The sequence below is a fragment of the Carassius auratus genome, chromosome 2 (assembly GCF_003368295.1).
Source record: "Carassius auratus strain Wakin chromosome 2, ASM336829v1, whole genome shotgun sequence".
NCBI lineage: Eukaryota > Metazoa > Chordata > Actinopteri > Cypriniformes > Cyprinidae > Carassius > Carassius auratus.
This window is the reverse complement of record NC_039244.1, coordinates 29178193-29198961: the sequence shown is the minus strand read 5'-3', so window position 1 is coordinate 29198961 and position 20769 is coordinate 29178193. Positions and strand designations below refer to the sequence as shown.

General features: G+C 35.9%; 1 protein-coding gene across 2 annotated transcripts in view; it reads right to left on the bottom strand.

The window, feature by feature from the left end:
* The window catches only part of LOC113039639 (voltage-dependent R-type calcium channel subunit alpha-1E-like), a 109613-nt gene that overhangs the window by 12903 nt on the left and 75941 nt on the right, over positions 1–20769 (bottom strand). The window contains exons 21-36 of one of the 2 annotated variants that reach the window (XM_026197607.1): positions 18718–18862; positions 18478–18607; positions 18291–18350; positions 17645–17751; positions 14419–14430; positions 13538–13634; positions 11913–12073; positions 10751–10888; positions 7173–7374; positions 6790–6954; positions 6521–6631; positions 5216–5296; positions 4176–4295; positions 2350–2415; positions 1884–1975; positions 380–554 (exon numbers count right to left, since the gene is read on the bottom strand). In XM_026197607.1, the coding sequence (XP_026053392.1) occupies positions 380–554; positions 1884–1975; positions 2350–2415; positions 4176–4295; positions 5216–5296; positions 6521–6631; positions 6790–6954; positions 7173–7374; positions 10751–10888; positions 11913–12073; positions 13538–13634; positions 14419–14430; positions 17645–17751; positions 18291–18350; positions 18478–18607; positions 18718–18862 (1862 nt within the window). The remainder of the gene's footprint in view (positions 1–379; positions 555–1883; positions 1976–2349; positions 2416–4175; positions 4296–5215; positions 5297–6520; positions 6632–6789; positions 6955–7172; positions 7375–10750; positions 10889–11912; positions 12074–13537; positions 13635–14418; positions 14431–17644; positions 17752–18290; positions 18351–18477; positions 18608–18717; positions 18863–20769) is intronic. The other variant, XM_026197614.1, reaches the window with a different exon arrangement.

The window sequence follows — 20769 nt, the reverse complement described above, 5'->3', positions numbered from 1 at the left end:
ACAGCACCTTCTGATCTCTCTGTGGGGGTGTGCATTTAAATGTTATGTAACATTTAATGCCGTGACTTTATGAATTTGAAAACTTTCTCCTCTGATTTAAGACATTTTAAAGATCTTATTTTGTGAAACGGGAAATTAAGACTTTTACAGGCCTTTTTCAGATCTGCAGAACACTTATACCTGTTTAGCTTTTGAACTGATCTAGTTCAAGCTTTAAACTTGGCGTTGTTTACAAAGAATATTGTTGGCTTTTATGATGAAATGCTTTCTTATTTCAGCATACAGCAGACATCTCAAAATATAACTGTTTGTATTTGTTGTATCCCTATAATTTATTCACACTGAACTGTGAGTGAAAAGAATGTTGATAGATTCTTACCAAAAATGAGCAGAAAAAGATAAATGAGACAAAATAAAAAAAGGCAAAGTCAGTGCCACAGCCCCCTTCATGATCTGGAGAGGTGAAAGGTGGTGGTATTGAAGGGTCCCGTTCACACTCCTTTCCCCCGAGACACGAGAGCATGATCTCCTGCCACGACTCTCCTGTGGCACTTCTGCAAGACATAAAATAATATATCTACCCAGGAATGAGTCACCAAACACCTCTCAATTACAGGAACAGTTGAACAAAAAAGTCTTTATTTTCTGACCCTTGTATTGTTCTAAAGCCGTAGTTATTTTTCAATTGGAACATACAAGAAGAATGTTTTAATCTTCTTGCGCCTTTTATTCTATACACAAATACCTCATAGAGAACATGGCTGTCATAGGCAAAATCCTAAAAATGGACAAAACATATTGTAAAAATACCACATAATAATCACAATAATGATGTTGGAAAGGAGCTATATAAATAAAAATATTTCTATATTTTATTATTATAATTATTAAAATGGTAAGTGTAAATTTAAGTGTAAATTCATGTCCTAGTCACATTTTCTTGGTTAAAATTGTACATTTGCAATGTAATCAATATTCTATTTATTAGTTAAGTATGGATCTGATCATGTTAGTGATTTTAAAGCAGTTTACATTACAAATTAAACAATATATTTTATCTGAAACTTATGTTCAGCTATTCTTTTTAATAGTTAAAATAGTTTAATTTTCACCAAGCTGATTACTCACTAAAACTCCCACAAGTCTTATTTTGACAAAGTGGTTATATCTCAGTGTGTGAGTTGTTTACTCTTTTATTATTATTATTATTATTTTTTAATTAGTCTTCCCATTTATGGTATTATATTGTTATGCAATTAGACTGATTTGCAAATGCGCCTGAACACAAGGAGGGATTGATCACATGAACCAATCAAAGCCAGTCATATCATGTGACTTCCCCCATTCATTCTCAGTTACCTTATTACATTACATTATTAATTTAGCTGACACTTTTATCCAAAGCGGCTTACAATTGCTATATATGCCAGAGCAACTAGGGGTCTTGCTCAGGGTCACATTGGTGTCTCACAGTGGATTCGAACCCTGGTCTCTCACACCAAAGCCATGTGTCTTATGGCTTAATGGGCTAAGGGGAGGTAAGAGAAACTCCTGTTGTAACTTTACCTGCTGGTGTCAATGTATATATATGTATGTATGTATATATATGAATAGAAAATAAAGAAAGAAAAAAGTATTGTAGAAACATAAGAATTAGTAAATGATGACATAATTTTCATTTTGGGCTGAACCTAAAATAATTATTAACCTTACAACTTTTATCTTATATTCGGGCTTCACAATATTTGCCAAGCTATACGTTTCACTAAACTATATATTTCATTAACTATCAACAGAAGAAAGAATACTGGTCTAAATTTACTAAAAATAATGAAAGCAAATAACAGTAAAATCTATTTTCTCTAAGTATTTGGTGATCTTACCTAAAGAGCAGCATCAAGGCACCAAAGAAAGTCTTGAAATTGTTGTGTTGATTAATGTGGCTTTCATCATTCAGTTTAATATTTCCAAATACCTAAAGAATAAGAGATGACAGATTTTTAGAATCAAATATATTGTCTACACTATAGAAGTATTTCCTATCACTAGTCAAAAATGCCAGAGTTAAAGGTTTTTGATTCATCTAAATTCCTGCACATTTCATCTAAATGTGTGCCCTCATAAGATTTTGGGAAAGAAGAAACACTGAAAAAAGTTGGTTAAGAACATCTCTAATCTTTAAAACATAACACAACAAACAGATAATTTATAAAGACAGAGTTGCCAAAATACAAGTACATTCTGATGTTTGGGGAAGAATACAACCAATGCCATCAAATTATAAAGTTCACAGGAAAAGTTACAGCATTTTGATAACTGCCATATGTAATGTTATGGAAAAAAACTTACTTGCATGCCAATAATGGCATAAATGAAGAAAAGCATGGCAATTAGGAGGCAAACATATGGAAGGGCCTGAAACAAGAAAAGAGTGATTTTTTAATTTATTATTTGCCTTTCATTTCCTTTTTTAATTTGACATTTTTATTTATTTAAATTGCACTTTTTCAAACTGAGCAAAATGTCTCAAGGTTACTTATGTAACCCTTGTTCCCAGAGGGAACGAGATGCTGCATTGAAAGCCTTTCAGCGTGACTATGCTCTGAATCGTGTGTGTAATCAGACCAATGGATTGGTATGATGTCAAGGACTGTGACCAGGAAATTATAAAAGTAAGTGAGGTGGAGACACCGGCAGCTTCTGGAAAATGAGGCAAGTGCTTGCAGGGATGACCACAGTATGGCAGGAGAAACAGCGTTTTGTTCGCTCTGGGAACTAGGGTTACATATATTACCTTGAGATGTTCCCCTTCAGGAACTTGAGCTGCCCACGCTGCCAGAAGCCTGATTCGGCCCGCCTCTTTAGTCCCTCTCTTATTGACAGCCATGTCACGGGACTTAATGAGTGTGGTTATAGAGCGAACAGACACTTGCGGGTTATCTGTCTCCTGGTGTGGCATCGTCTCTTAAAGCCCCGACACTGCTTACCAAGTCATTTTGCACTTCATCAGCGCTGGTGGGCAAAGGGTACAAGGCAGCAGGTCAGGCATGTGGTTGTCCGCTCAGAGCCTCAGCACCCACTCTCCAATGACAATCACTCTACAGACCGCAGTCAGGGTGGCCACTCATGACCACACCGCAAACGGTGAGGGATGCATCTGTCGTTAATGTTATGGGACGGCAAGGAACTCCCAACACCTCCCCCATGACAAGAACCAAGGTTTCCTCCACATGTCTAAGGCACGAAAGCATCACTGCATGACCTTAATCATGCGAAGCGGATTTCCTCTTGAGGAAAACCCCTTGGTCTTGAGCCACCACTCTAGGGGTCTCATGTACAGCAGGCCAAAAGGTATCACGTTGGACGCAGCTGCTATCAGACCCAGCAATATTTGAAAATGCTTGACATCGAAACCGGCCTAGCCCTCTTTGACTCTTGGGACTGCAGTGAGGATCGTCACGATCTGAGCAGGAGACAGCTGTGCCTGCATCTTGATCGAATCCCACACCACACCCAGATAAGTGGTCCCCTGTAATGGAGGAAGTACACTTTTCTTTGGATTTAGTCTTAACCCCAACTCTTTTATATGGGCGAGAATGACAGGCCCCAACCTGACCTGCTGCCTTGTACCCTTTGCCCACCAGCGCTGATAAAGTGCAAAATGGCCTGGTATGCAGTGTCTGGGCTTTAAGAGACGATGCCACACCAGGAGACAGATAACCCGCAAGTCCCGTGACATGGCTGTAATCAATAAGAGAGGGACTAAAGAGGCGGGCCGAATATGGTTTTGACAATGATCTTGACACCTCAGTGTGGAGATCGGGGAAAAACTGCAAGCCCCGGCATGGAGGTGGTGGCTTAGACCTCCAAAAAATGCTCATCTATCTTTCTATTTGAGGATTCTGCCACCTTCTTGGTGGACCTTTCGAGATTTATCTTGGCCACTGCGAGAGGCACTCACAGTGTGTACAGTCAGCCGCAGTCAGAGGGGCTGATTTGGCGTGCTTCGCTCCCAGACATACAACACAAAGACTGTTTGTATCGCTACCGTGATTTTAACATTGCTTTTTTACTTTTCTAGACATGGAAATCACAATTTTAAAAGTCAGTTTATTTTTTCATGACAACACAAACCCTGAGGAACATTGGTGCATTTAGAACAAATATAATTTTACCTTGAAAGACTGAACAAATGTCCACAGCAGAATCCGTATTGTGTAGCCTTGTCTCAGTAGTTTAATAAGTCTAGCTGCCCGGAAAAGCTTCAGGAAACTCATATTGATGGTGTTCACAGACTAAATAGAAAGAGTGAAGAAACTGTTTACTTGTAGTAAATACTCCTTGATAGACAATTTAAACATTAGTTTTAAGGATTTTTAGAAATAATTTTACTGGAAATTTTTACTACTAAAAACATTACTAGTAAAAATAGTAAAAAAGAAGGAAGGCAAAAGAAAACAAATGATATAAGTGGTCTAGAAACCCCAACACTGATTCAACCCCATACACTTCTGATCCAAACTCAAGACCACTGCAGATTAAATATGACACTGTGGTATAATGAGCACACCGCACCCTAAAGAGAGCAGCCCGAAAAATGGAGCGCAGCTGGAGGAAAACAAACCTAGAGGTATTTCGTACTGTTTAGCGGGAAAGTAACCTATCCTACAAAAAAGCATTAAAAACTGCTAGATCTGATTACTTTTCATCTCTTTTAGATGAAAACCAACATAACTGCAGGTATTTATTCAATACAGTGGCTAAATTAACAAAAAAATAAAGCATCAACAAGTGTTGACATTTCCCAACATCACAGCAGTATTGACTTTACTTTACTTCTAAAATCGATACTATGAAAGATAAAATTGTAACCATGCAGATGTCAGCTACAGTATCGCATCAGAATATCTTCTTCTGACTAATATTAATTCCTCACTGTAATAAGGATATGTCTCCAAAACCTTCAAACTTGCTGTTATTAAGCCTCTCATCAAAAAAAACATCTTGACCCCAAAAAAGTAGTTAATTACAGACCGATCTCGAATCTCTCTTTTCTGTCCAATATACTAGAAAAGGTAGTATCCTCGCAGTATGGAGTGCCTCAAGGCTCAGTACTAGGGCTGTTACTCTTCACGCTTTACATGTTACTCTTGGGAGATATCATCAGGAAACACTGTGTTAGCTTTCAAGACCACTGCAGATAAAATATGCCTACCTGTAAATCTACCACAATTTCAGAAATGCTGCCCAGCACAGTGATGAAATCAAAGATGTTCCATGTATCACGGAAGTAGTTCTGTGAGATGAGACCAGTGTGACAATGAAAATGTAAAACACGTAAATCAATTCAGGTACATTAAAAATGTTTTCTTCTTTGAATGATCCTTAATAAAGGGATTGTCCACTGAACAAATATAATTTACTCACCCTTAGGCCATACAAGATGGAGTTTTTCTTTCTTTAGCAGATCAGTAAAAAAGCTTTTTAGCTGAAATTGTGATTTTTGGTTATTCATAAAATGCAAGTCAATGGCTACTGTCACTTTGAGAGTCAAAAAAGCACATACAGGCAAGACAAAGTTAATACGTGTGTCTCCTGGTGATATAGTGAGGTCTTATGAAGTGAAACAATCAGTCTGTGCAAGAAACTGAACATTATATACAACATTATTATCACTTGTAATATTTGAGGCCAACCGTCCGGAGTGATGTCCAGTTGACGAACGAATCATTCTTTCGATCTATGAACCAGTTCATCAAACTGGACTGAATCTTCTGAATCAGTTTGTGGTCCGAGCAGCACAGATCCACAAGTTACTCAATCAGAACTCACTTTCAGATGCCTGACAATCAATCCAACTAGAAATGAGACGAAATAGCGCTGTATCTGATCCCGTGATGAATGAACTGATTCAGTGCTCCAGTTCCACCAACAGTCACTGGACTGAGTTTATTTTGGACCAAAGACTGATGTGCGTATGCGTCAACACAGCACTTGAATGAATGTGTAGATGGACATTTTTATGCTTTCTCAATGTTTAAAGGTGAATTAAGACTTTAGACATGTAAAACATCCACAACATTATTCGGGGTTTCGCTAATAATTTTTTTTACATGTGACATCACTACGTTATTACATAAATTAAGTGTTGAATCATTTATTTGAACCAGTTAATTGAATCAGACAGTCCAAATTAATCACTTTGCTGAAAATAATCAGATTTCCAAATTTGCTCTGGATTACAAGTAATAATAATGTTGTAAATAATGTTCAGTTTCTTGCACAAACCGTTCATTTCTCTTCGTGAGACCTCAATATATAGTCAAAAGCTACAGATATTAATTTTGTTACTTTACAAATGACAGTAGCCTTTGACTTGCATTTTATGAATCTCCAAGGATCACAGTTTCATCTAAAATATTCTTTACCATCCTACTGAAGAAAAAAAGTAACCTGTATCTTGGATGGCCTGAGGATGAGTAAATTAACAGCAACATTTAATTTTTCTCATCAAACTCACCACGAACCCAAAGGCGAAAATCTTTAAGATGCATTCCAGAGAGAAGAGCACAGTGAAGGCAGTGTTGAGGTGCTTTAGGACGATGTCGTAGGCAGCTGGAGCCGAGTGGTACTGAAAAGTGTTACGATAATCAATAACACATGCTGTATGCACCTCAAAATATCTAGTTTATGCTATTTCCATGAAAACCAAGACAAAATATAAAGCTTCACTTTTTCAAATTTACAGAATGCGTTCAAAGCTGGAATATTTTATGTTGAAAGTTATACCTTCATCATGAGCACTACTGTGTTGAGTGCAATCATGACTAGAACCGTGTACTCGAAAGATGGTGACACCACAAAGTGCCACAATCGGTACTGGAGGGTCTGCCTGTTCTGTGGCATGTATCTTGTCAGGGGTTTTGCACTGATAACAAAGTCAATGCATGCCCGCTGGAAGAGTGAGATAAGAAAGTAGCGAAGGAACATGCAGGTTAGTACTGCTGATTAGAAACCGGTATTATTAATTCATGCTTAGATCAGAGTCTAACTCATAATAATGGTGTTAATATCAATAAATGATGTTAATACAACCTAGCTATGTGGGGAAATATGAAAAAGCTTTGTGTTATCCACTATGCTGGATACTGGAGTCGTACATGTATATTCACCTCATTTTTCTCCAAGTTGCACTCCTCCATCATTTTGTCTCCCTGCTCCTGGAATGTGATGATGATGAGAGCAACAAAGATGTTGACAAAAAAGAAAGGGAAAACCACAAAGTATATGACATAGAAAATGGACATCTCCATTCGGTTTCCTCTGCTTGGGCCATGGTTTTCTTCAGTCACATCCACTGAGTGTTGGAGAACTCTGAAAAAAACATAATGAATACATCCAATAAATTCAACAAACTATTTATGTAATTTTTTTACCAATTATTTACAGCTGCATAGACTGAATAAGTTGTTTGTTTTATCAAAACATGACTCAATTGTCTTAAACAATCCCGTGGGTGTTTTTGGGGTTCTCAGAAGTGGAAGTCATCATAGTTTGAGTAAATTTCTATAGTGGTCACCAGAAACATTTCTATGTATTTCTATGATAATACTGAGAGACTGATTACTGTATTTTCCGGACTATAAGTCACACTTTTTTTTCATTGTTTAGCTGGCCCTGCGGCTTATAGTCAGGTGAGACTTATTTATCAAAATTAATTTGACATGAACCGAGAGAAATGAACTAAGAGACATGAACCAAGAGAAAACATTACCGTCTCCAGCTGTGAGAGGGCGCTCTATACTGCTCAGTGCTCCTGTAGCCTACCTGTGGCTGTAGACTGTAATGTTTTCTCTTGTTTCTTGGTTCTAAATAAATGCGACTTATAGTCCAGTGCGACTTATATATGTTTTTTCCTCATCATGATGAATTTTTGGACTGATGCGACTTATACTCAGGTGCGACTTATAGTCCGAAAAATACGGTAAAAGAGAAAGATGTAAAATTTCCCATCAGCTACGGTCACACTCTTTCTTTAAACGAATGCCAAGGTAATATAATTAAGAGTACAGTTTTACAAATGTACATTTCATTTTTTAATGAAAACGTTTATATTGTTAATTACTATGGAAACACATCATCACAATCTGTGAAAAGAGTCAATTTTCAGTATGTAACATCTGCAGCATGAAATCTCTTCTTGTTTCTTCACAGATATGCTCCTCAGCCCACACTCGATTCAGCCATGACAGTCCACATTGTCTTTCCTGCCTTTTCAAGCACTGATTCTTGGCATCAACTATTGAACAAACATCTCTCCACACGGATCCCAACTCAACATTAGTCTCAGCAGTAACACTATAACATAAGAACCACAACAAACAGAGATGGCTCGCCAATTCTGGGTCTAAACTGATGTTTTCTTAAAAGATGACTGTACTCCAGAAGTGAATTGTGAACTCCTGACACAAAGTCTCCAGGCAGCCCTTATAATCTGAAAACAAGTTGGCTGGCTGATCATAGGAACGCGTCTTTGAAAAACTGCTAATAATTACCAGAACTGGAGAAAATTGTTGTAACAAGATAAGATCTGTTATGAAATCTGCTCAAAGGTGGGACCTACCGAACTTATCAAGTATGTTATTGGATGCAATTAGAGGCATCACAGCTTTCATAACTGCATGACCTTGAAGAAATGTTTTATATGTAGTTTAATCTTTCTGAGCTATAACAGTGCCTATACAATTAGCTTGCCTGAGAACTATAGTTCTCTATTACCCTCATAATAATACTTAATACTTATGATGAGTATAAAGTTGAATTAGAAAGTAGAAAGAAAAGACATTTGGTTGCATTTCTATTTCTTTAAAGGGTGTAAAAGTAAAAAGCTTCTTCAGTCCACTGGAGTTGGCTCTTCCTTCCTCAGCTTTTTCCTGGGTTGGCTTCCACACAGTTTTTGAGGTAGTTTGTTCCAAGAATCTTGGAGAAGATGCCATAGTTCTTCCATGGATGAACCCCAGACTGACTGAAGATGGTGAGATCAGATCTCTGCGTGGGCAACACAATCTGTTGTGGGACTCCTTGTTCATACAAAAATTTCACTGCATTAAAACAATGTTTGCAAAAGAGGAAGAAACAATGGCACACTAAAAGAAAACATGAATAACTGTCTTAAAACATTTTTTTTACGTCACGTAAGACTTTTGCTTAGTTCTTGTATATTTCAAGGTTTCCGGTTACTTCCGAGTGATTTTGGTCATTTACACTGCCAAAAGCTTTCACAATGTGACATCTATTGTGCTCGCCGAGAAGCCCAGCTCTTTCATGTTTGACATTTGCCAACATTTCTGGCACTCTGGATACGATTTGCATTTCCACACTAGTTTGATTTCTCCGGAATCAAAGCCCAGTGATTCATTCTGCTGGCATTCAGTCCGCTGATGTTGGATAGTTTAATGAGCACTGAAGCCTTGTTAACATATTGATTTATTCAAAATGAATGAACACTGTCTAATTTAACTATGGTTGTTTTATTCTGTTCACCATTATGTCTTTAAACAGGCACTTACGCACAGAGAAAGGCATTATCTATACGAACTTGAGTCCATTAGCAACCAAAAAAACTAAGTATTCATCCCTACAACTCTTATTTTCCAGAGGATGTTTAGGCAACCTGTCTGACACCAAAATGTAGACAGCTAAATCTAAACTGACACACATTTCCTTGGCAGATGTGATTCAAATACTTGAGAAGGCAGCAGAATAGCCTGCCATCAAAAACCCAGCACTGAAGAGACTCTGAAAGTCTCTATCCTTCTCAGATCTCAGAGCAATATTGGGAGCTGACTGAAGATACATCACATGTTGCCAAGTGCACCAATATACAGCAAGCAACATCCAGGCCTTTGTATAGAGTGCATTAGTGTCGTTCCATTTTTTTTCAATGGAGCTTGTTCTGGAAGTATTTTTCCAGTTTACTTTTTCCTATAGGGATTTTGCTAGAGTTATAAGCCATAAATCAAACCAATCAGCAACAAGAAGAATCACAACATTTCAAACTTTGATTTGAAGCAAAAAATATTTCGAAAATCTGATAAAAAGACAAAGATATCAGACTGTGTTTATATATATATATATATATATATATATATATATATATATATATATATATATATATATATATAAATATATATATATATATATATATATATATATATATTTTTTTTTTTTTTTTTTTTTTAAGGTTTTTGAGAGCATAGTGGGTGGAGCTAAATATTTAGTTTGGTGGGATTGGCTGGCCTTGGCTCTCTGATTGGTGGAATTTTCCTTACAGCATCATGGGTAATGTAGTTTTTCACTAGGGATTCCGCTGTCAAGTACCAATATTTAAAACATGAGTTAAAATAATGCGAACTGACTGCTTCAACAAAACATATACCATCCAATAACAACCTCCAACATCAAAGTAGGTCTATAGTTTAAAGCTTAGAAGTTAGCATTAGAATTCAGTTTTCCTGTGTAGAAAATTAATGCCATTTTTACTTGCAGAACCTGACTGTGGAGCTCTGTAATCCTACAGTACTTCACTAAGTCAGTGGTGGTGAGTGTGACCGGATATATTAACATGTTTATGGACTGTCTCTAAACCATCAAACAATTTCAGCTTAATAGCAAGAAAAACAAAGGTACTAATTTTAAAATGTAATCAAATATCAACAGTCTTGTGCAGTATAAAAATGAATGGACATACTGTGGCCAGCCCTCTCCTGTGGACACAGTGAAGAGCGTCAGAAGAGCACAGAGGACATTATCATAGTTAAACTCGTGTCTCCTCCACTCCCTCTTCTTCACCTCCTTCCTGTCCCTGTCATAGTCGATGTAGTAGCCTCTACACAACACAAAACCATTCAAACGATGACAAACACACAAAACATTCATGAAAGGATACTCATCATTGTACAGAAGTCTACACAGTGCACAGAGGTGGACAGAGTCTCCAAATACTTTTCAAGTAAAAAGTTATATATTTATTCAACTAAAATTAAAAGTAGCAAGCTAAATAGTAACTTAAGTAAGAGTAAAATGTATAATTATAATAATATTTCTTATGTTTGAATATTCAAAGTATTTCACATGAACAAAACCTGAAGGTGGCTCTTCAATCTTGAACTGCACTGATGTAGGAACATTTCTTTTTTCCCAATAAATTAGCAAGTTTAAACTGAGAGCCTTGAAACATAAGCTAAGAATATCTATTCATGGCTGAAACAGTGAGAAAATGAGTGAAAATGTTACATAATCTTAATAGTTACTTTAGTAAGAGTAATGAAATCCAATGAAGAAAAAAATGACCCATGTAGTTACTTCAGATCATATATCTTACAATAGCATGCTATTATCGAGACCGATCAGATTTAATTGATTCAAACACAGAGGACCCTTATGAAACAAAAATATATTGTAGTATATTGGAAAATATCATGTAATATATTAGGCATATATTCTTATATATATTTATTTTTTCCAATATATTACAATATATTGAAAGCGGCAATCATTTGTATATTTTGCAATATATTATATAATATATGTATCATCAATATATTATTAAATGTATTCAAATATATAAAATATTAGAAAATAAAAAGGGAAAATAATATATTACAATATATTGCTTTCTATAACAATCTATTGAGCTACATTTGGATTATTAGACATCGTGCATAATTGGGGCATCGCTCATGCCCCAGAAAAACATTCAACACGCATTGAATGAATGATACATTTCTGAAAATACAATGCATTAAACTAAAGTAACGAGAGCAACACTGCTCCATAAAGTAAAGATTTTCATTAAAAATGTACTTCTCAAACTCAGAAATACAGTTTATACAAAGCATCTGGCTGCTTACTGGCATTCCTTTTGTGTGGCCATCGATCCGTCGGTACAGTAGAAGAACTTTCCCTTGAAGAGCTGCACTGCAATCACAGCGAAGATGAACATGAAGAGCTGGTAGACGATGAGGATGTTGAAGACATTCTTCAGGGATGTGACTACACAATCAAACACAGCCTGCAGGACAACAGAAACCGTCATCATATCACATATCCCTTCTCAAACAGGTCTTCAGCCAGCAAAGTTTCTTATGCAACTTTTTGTCGTTTGCATTCATATGCAGTTTCATATGCAACAGTATCTAAAACAATCAGCATCACAATTTTACCTTAAGCCTTGAATTTATTTGTAGTCATTCAATTAGTATAAATTGCATCATAATGAACATGATGCACACAACATTACATAGCATGCACTTTTATTTGCAAGTGATCAAATCAAATATGTGTGTTTTTTTCTTCAGGCAGTACAATCATTTTCTGGCATGTTGGTTGCTATAGTAATAATCAAAAACCCATGTGATTATGCTCTACAATGACTGGAAACTGAAAAATTACAGAAAAAGTGGTTTAGAATAGGGTTTTATTCTTAACAGTTAGGTATATGGGCTAAAGTAGGGTGGACATTAATTGATATATTTTTATAAATAAATAAAAAAAAAGCTCTTTCCATACAAATTAAATTCATGCAAAATCACTGCGTTGTAGATTAGTTATGTTTTCTCTAGAGAAGGGCACAAGGCTGGTAACTTCAGATTTCTTTGTCATTTCTTTCCCCAAAGATATCTCTTGATCTCCCGTCTCTAATTCAATTATGGTTTAGTTAAATGGTCTGATGATAATTCTCATAATTCTGGCTCTGTATATGACTGCATATTGATTTAAAATGAAAAATGTCAAGTACCGCGAGTTATATTTAGCCTGCTTTTAATTATTCACAGAGGGATTACTCATATTTAGACAGCAGAGTCTCCTTATTAATTAATTAATTTGTTAAATTGTGTTTCTTTCGTGAGACTGTTTCAAAGGAATATTCATGGAATAAGATATTTCTTGACTAGAGTTTCTGTGTTTGAAATACACAACATTACACACACAAACACAGTATATTATACATTAGTTTATCACCACAGCACAAATAGTCTTAAAAAATAAAATAAATTACAGAATAGTTTTTTTTTTCTTTTTTTTTTTTTTTTGTAGGAGGAACCCTTATTATTATTATTTTTTTTAGACTCACAAAAATGACTAATAATGTCCATTACATGCACTAGTATATATTTACTAATTTTGTAAAAACCTGTTACTCAATGACTATGCATTGATTAAATATTCCAAACTATTTTTCCAAAAGAGTTCAACTCAGTACTTGCAATTAATTTGCTGTAATCTTCTCTCTGGATACATAGAAATTGCATTGAGTTTTACTCTTTTGGAAGAATTTATTTGACCATGTGTGGACTGAAAAAGTGTTTAAGATCCTCGGTTTCTTGATTTTTATTTATTTTTTTCTCAATATTCAAAGCAGGCATAGTCACAAAGAAGTGGTAAAAAGTATAAGTGAGCAGAGAGTTGCATGGTGCTTTCTGGTTCTGTTTCTGGTCATGAATGTAAAGTATATAAAGTGTCAAAGAGCAGATACCTTGAGCTTTGGAAGTCTTTTTATGGTCTTGAGGGGACGGAGAACTCGGAGAACCCGTAAGGACTTAATGGTCTTAATGTCTCGCCCTTTGTTGTTTCTGTGAATAACAAAACATATTATATTTTTAGAAATTTTTTATTTTTATTTATTTTATTTTAAACTTTTTTTGGGAGGGTCAATAACTTAAATATGCATGTTGAGTTAATCAAAATAATTGCAATTAATCACATATAAGCCCCCCTAATTAAAAACAAAGGTTTAATTCTTCAGTCACACGACTACTTAATACTATTCACTTTAACTTGCAAATCCTATTTTTATAAAAACCTAAAAATGTACTACAGCATAGCATCTTCTAAAGCTTAAACACTTTATAGTGCTGAAAAAAAACAAGGCCTAACTTTTTAGGCTCACAAAAAAGACTAATAATGTCCTTTACATGCATTAAAGTATATTTTATTAAAACATGACATTCAGTGACTAAGTAATAAATAAAAATATTTATATTTTTGAATATTCAAAGCAATTAACATGAAAAAAATAAAAATAAAATAAAAACATGAAGGTGGCTTTTCAAGCTTGAACTGCACTGATGGTAGGGGAATTTCTCATGGTACTTATGAGCAAAAAGGCATGATTACTTGCATATTAAAATAATGAATCACACTAAATTAACAAGTTCAGTTGATGGCCCTAGTATATAACCTAAAAAATGTCTATGCATGGCTGAAATAGTAAAAAAATGAGCGGAAATTTTAAATTAGTAAATGCAAACATGGTTCAGACATAACAATGTTATTAACACACATAAATAAATGATTGGTGGCCATTCTTATTTAAATGGACAGACAACGTGACAAATGAGAAGCATCTGCTGTTACCCCATTAAATTCCTGGCAGCCACAGAGATACAATCCAAACAACAACAGAGAAGCATTAAAAGAGAAAGAACACATGAACATCTCAAGTGTGTGTAAAGCCATTAAATAACGCGCCAGGGCACATTTATCAACATCTGGAATATCCTTATATAGAAATACTTCCTGAAATAAACCAAATTCTTTTTTAGTGATATGATTAACATAATAATAATAATTAATCATATATATATATTTTTTTTTTACAATTGTAAGCAATATCTTATTATCTGGTAATAAATGTTTCTGTACATACTGTATGCCTAATGCGCAACAGCCTTCAGATCACATTACGAACACTTGAACTGCATGATTTTAGGGCTTCTCTCAAGGGTTTCCCAAATAGACTATTAAATTTAGGACACCATAATTTTTTGAAGCTATTTTAATGTATGTTTAAGATCATATTTATATATTCTTCCAAACTAAACTATATATGTGTGACTTCCATCTCAGTTTTAGAATATATTAACAAGCAATAAACATTCAAGAGTGTAACTTATATAACTTAAATGGGGGGTGGACAAAGTCCAGCCCACAGGACTATAGCCTGTTCTGAATCAGCCTGCAATACGCTTTAAAAATAGACCAGAATTTGGCCTGCTATTAAGAAAGAACATGAAATTCATAGACTGCACTTTATGTGTCGATATCACATATAGCCGAATCTCACAACACACCACCTCCACTAGTTCAGTCGCCATCGGCTTCTTCTTCTGCTTCCCGAGTTCAACTGATGAAGAGTTTGCTTCACTTTTCATGCATGTATTATATTCTTTCTGCACAGCAGTGGGTATTAAATTATGACCTGTTATACCTGTTTAGCTGGAACACTGCTTTGCATTGTTTTGGGTGGGTGGACAAAGTTTAGGTTGGTTTGGGATCAGTTTTTGCACTAAAGTGTGCATGTACTTCATCTTGAACTAGTTATTTGCTATGTTTCTGTACCAGTTAGTTGGGATCAAGCAGTCTTTTGCACACATTGTGCTCTGGATTTGGTTTTGTATGAACTCTACAATGGACCATAATCAATCCCCAGATTGTATTTGCATTTATGCATGTACCAAAGCCCTTTATCCAAAGCCTTTCCACTTTAAATTAAAAAGGATACATTATTTGTATTTAATGCATTTCCTGGGAATCAAAAACGTGAACTTGGCATTGCTGTTTGAGATACTGATGTGACTGCTGATGATGTGCTTCTGTACTATATATCTCTGTTGATGTGATAAATGGCTCATATAAAATATACACACATATACAAATATACATTGTAGACACATTTGACCAATGGGTTAACAATAAGATTAGAACCCAGGTTCACTTAAAAAAAAAAGATGCCTGTTGTGACATTTCTGCTAATATGTTAATTATGTTGCTTCTTTCATGTTTCACATTTGAGTGGTGTAAAAAAAAATCAGTTTTTTTTTACGAAACAGATTAAGGTATCGCAAAAAAAATGTCAGGTGAGTGACACTGAAGAGTAACACACCCAAACTAAATCCTAAACCCCAACGCTAGTGTTGAGAAAAGCAAACTTGAGGTAAAAACACATTTGCCATTTTATCTTTGTACTAGTCTTTGAGCTTTTCTATCTTCACCCGAGCGCTCCACATCGCAAGTGCAATGCTGTACCAGGTGAGCAACAGAGCAAAAAAATAAATATTATGTAATTAATCACTCACCCTCATGTCGTTCCAAACCCATGAGAACTCTGTTCATCTTCTGAACACAGTTTAAGATATTTTAAATTTAGCCCGAGAGCTCTCAGTCCCTCCATTGAAGCTGTGTGTACGGTCTACTGTCCATGTCCAGAAAGGTAAGAAAAACATCATCAAAGTAGTCCATGTGACATCATTGTGACATATTTTGAAGCATCGAAAATACATTTTGGTCCAAAAATAGCAAAAACTACGACAATGCTTTATTCAGCATTGTCTTCTCTTCCGTGTCTGTTGTGAGAGAGAGCTCAAAACAAAGCAGTTTTGCCAGATAACTGAAGAATGACTCGTTCTCAAGTCAAGAACCGGTTGCATCGGTTGTCGGATCACCAGTAGTGATGGGAAGTTCGGTTACTTTTTGCGAACTGGTTCTTTCAGACAGTTCGATTCAATAAACCGGTTGAAGAAAACGTTTCACCGGTTCTTTTGCGCTCAATGTAATGGTGTCATTTTCGATAATTGCCCTTGATTCAAGCCTTCGGTTTACCCGCGCTCATAACACTAGCACAGAATCAGTTCAGAATCAATCACCAAAAGAATCAGTTCAGTTCAGACGCTCTGTGTGTCGGTCTGCTTCACGCTGAATCACACATGCGCAGTATCATCAGCTCCTCGGTTCACGAATCGGACGCGTCTGACAGAAACGGTTTGTTCGTTATCTGGCTCGGCTCGGTGTTCATCTTCAGTTCTCTCTTCACAGGAGTTCAGTCAGTGTACTGTTTGAGTAAATGAATTACTCCGGGATATTGGTTTGTTTGAACTCAGAGGGAGTGTCAGCCACATTAAACAAGTTAACAGCATAAGTCATTTGTGGATTAATGCGTATTGGAGACGCGAACCGTTTCAAAAGATTCAGATCTATTTGGTGAACCGTTCAAGAAGATCCGGTTACATCGAGTGATTCGTTTGCGAACCGGATATCACTACACTGCAGTGAACTTGCTCACAACAGACCCGGAATAGAAGACAATGCTGAATAAAGTCATAGTTTTAGTGCTATTTTTGGACTAAAATCGATTTTCGATGCATCAAAAACTTTTCTGACGGACCCTCTGATGTCACATGGACTACTTTGATGATGTTTTTATTACCTTTCCGGACATGGACAGTATAAATGGAGGGACAGAAAGCTCTCGGATTAAATCTAAAATATCTTAAACTGTGTCCAGAAGATGAACGGAGGTCTAACGGGTTTGGAACGACATGTTTTACTGTGTTTACATTTCATTTCACTGGGAAATTGCAGTAAATTGTATGGATAGATTTAGGTTTTTTGAGTTTTGCAGAAATATTGACAGAGGCATTTTTTTTTTTTTTTTACAATGAGCCTATGTTGAAAGTTAACTGAGATTTTGAGTCTGGAGTTGTTGTTAGACATCTATAATGTAGAATGGGTCCAGATTAATTCTATAAGTAAAAATCAAAATTTAAGTCACACAAGGAAGATGGCTCTAATTTTATATACTTACGTCAATGCAAAGGCAATCAGAGCACCAACCACCACAATAAAGTCTAGAATGTTCCACAAGTCACGGAAATATGATCCATCATGAAGAATGAGGCCCTGGTCGATCATCTGTATAAAATGGCATAACATACTATTATACAGAATATGGAGTAAATAGAATTTTCTGTCTTTTATATCTGTATGTAAAATTATATAAATGTCTACCTACATTACATACTGTACCTATATATACAAATATAATTACAAATATCAAATTACTTTGTGACAGCCCTAGACTATGGAGTCAGCATACTCTCAAAATAAATGCATTTACAAAATAAGAATCATATGTTTCACATTTACAAATTATTTGAGAGGCTCAAATCTGATTGGGTAAAGAGTTCATCAGAAACACATATGAGGCAAAAACCTGCCAGGAAAGTCTCAAATACACACACACACACACACACACACACACACACAAACACACACAAACACACACATACACTTTTATTTTGTGCATTATTACAAATCAAATTTTGTAAATACATTTATTTTGATACTTATCTAGCTCCATACTAGACAAAAAAAATCCTTCTATATACCTCCTTATACCTCCTTTAATATACCAACTGTTTAAATCATGTTTGAAGTAGGAAAGCGGTTACCTTTATAATCATTTCAAATGTGAAAACGCCAGTGAAAACATAATCAAAGTAACGGAGAACCTGCAATCACACAGTAAACAAGCCTGTCACTTATTTACTGGATGTTGTTTTCTAAATACTTGCAGTCATTACATTAGTCATTACATGATACATTAAGCAAGTAATATTTTGAAATATAATGGTTTACCTTATTCCTCTCTGAATTGGTGCACACAGGATCCTCCGCAGCCAGTGCAATGCTGCTGGCCACAATCACCAGGAGAATGGTCATCTCAAAGTAGCGCAAGGTCACTGCATAGTGGCAGATTCTTCTGATGCTTCAGTTACAAAAAGAGCATGATTTTAGACATTATGTTTGTCCTGTTTTGTCATGCATAATAAACTGTACAACATCTAAACATGGGATCATGTAAAAATGACAACTTACGGATTTGAGCTTTTGAAAATGAACATGCTGTCTGGAGTGTCAGGTTTGGGGGCAGTCGACTGTTCACCTCCATTCTCAACATCATCATCATCATTACCATCATCAGCTTTGTCTGAGTGAGAGGCCTCCACGTCCTTGAAGCTGACTGTGACGAGTCAAATCAAGAGAACAAATCAAATATTTCAACATTTTATTTGCAGCAGGGTTTACATCCTAAATATGAATAATGACTTGTATACTACTACAATCAATCAATCTTGTCGGCAAAATTAGTCTGAATGAGAAATGACCAGCTGAAATTCTCAAAATAATGCGAAAGTGCATGCTGTTAATTAATATTACTCAGTACTGAAATATAAAATTCCACTGTAACAAGAACAAAAGTATTTTGCTTTCATTCTCACTTGTTTTTGTATTTAGCCATGTAAAATGAGTTAAGTAAAAAAAAATAAAAAAAATTAGCCATTAATATCAATATCCTCTAAATTTAGCGATGCTATATTCAATTTCAGTAACTATCACTTTGACTAAAAAGGCTTTTAATTTTCGTTGACAAAAATTATATTTCACTTTACGAGAAGTTTATATATATATAAATATATATATATATGTATATATATATATATATAACTTCTCTTAAAGTGAAATATAATTTTTGTTGAAAATTGCATTCAGGCTATACATTTTTACCTATCATGTGTTTCCGGGGAATCAAACCCCCCAACCATGGAATTTTGGGGTTTAGGTTGGATTCTGACTTTAAATTTGACAGTGCTGATCAGGTTGGATCAGAACAAATCGTCTCAGGTATAGGGAGAGTTTGGGCATCAAATTAAAGCCTGTGCAAACCTCTATCACCCCTGCATCAAAATATGCCTTCATCCCTACTATGAAAAGCAGTGCATGAAATGAGAAGTATTTCCACGGTTTTCCAAAAAGCAGATGACTCAATACTTCCTATAAATCTCTGAGTTTTACGGTCTCGTTGGGCTAAAGGAAAGAAGCTGTGAATGGCAAGGAAGCATTACTGTTGTTGTAGGACACGTCAAATATGCCTATATGATAGAAGTATGTCTGGACTGTATTCATACTGCACGGATGCATACTTAATAGAACACACTTTCATAACAGTCACAAATTAATTTCATCAAATGTAACAATTTTGCATCCTGCAACAAAGATTTTAGAGTCACTTTGGCTCTGAAACTGTGAATGGAGTGTGATTGGCAGGGTAAATACATCAGGCTAAAAAATAGCTGGCAAGTGTGTTGCAGGTCTCAAAGTACATATGTTTGGAACTTGCATTGAACTGCACATATAAATGCTTTATTTCTGAACTGTCAGCTCACCTATACATTTCTGTCTGGTGTGTTGTGTAACTAGACTGTCTGTTGCTAGGCGCTCTCTCTCACATATATTTGCAAATGAATGTCACTCAGTTGAAATGATTTGCAAAAGCTTTATCTCCCAGGTTTTGACCACAATTACCTGTGATTATGTGTATCTGAGATGCAAATGTTTTTGCTCTGATTACAGACTGGAAGACATGAACCTGAGCCCACTGAGTGGCACTTCTTTATCTTGTGTTGGGTTTGGGGGGGGGGGGGGGGGGGGGGGTTTGGAGCTCTGTTCACACAGAGTGAACACTAACCCAGATTTCACCCAGCACCCAGCATGAAGCCCACTATTGCAATAGAACTGAATACTCTAAAGGCAAACTGCTCTTTACTTTCTGAGACAGCTGAAGAAGCTTAGATTGCCACAGGCATGGATGGCCCAGTTCTGTGTCTCTATTAATGAATGTGTCCTCACTTTAACAAATTATTCCCTCTGCAAACAATTGTTGCTGTCCACCCCTCCTTCAGGATTCAGCCATCAGCAGCTGAACTACACTAAAAATCAACACTGTAGCACATTGATCATCTTCCTCTGAAAAACTGCTATGCAAACCAAACCAAACACAACAGGCACTTCATTGCCAAGAACTGCTTATTTCAATTATTCAATTCATAACCCACACGTCAGTCCACGCACTGTATATAATACATACGT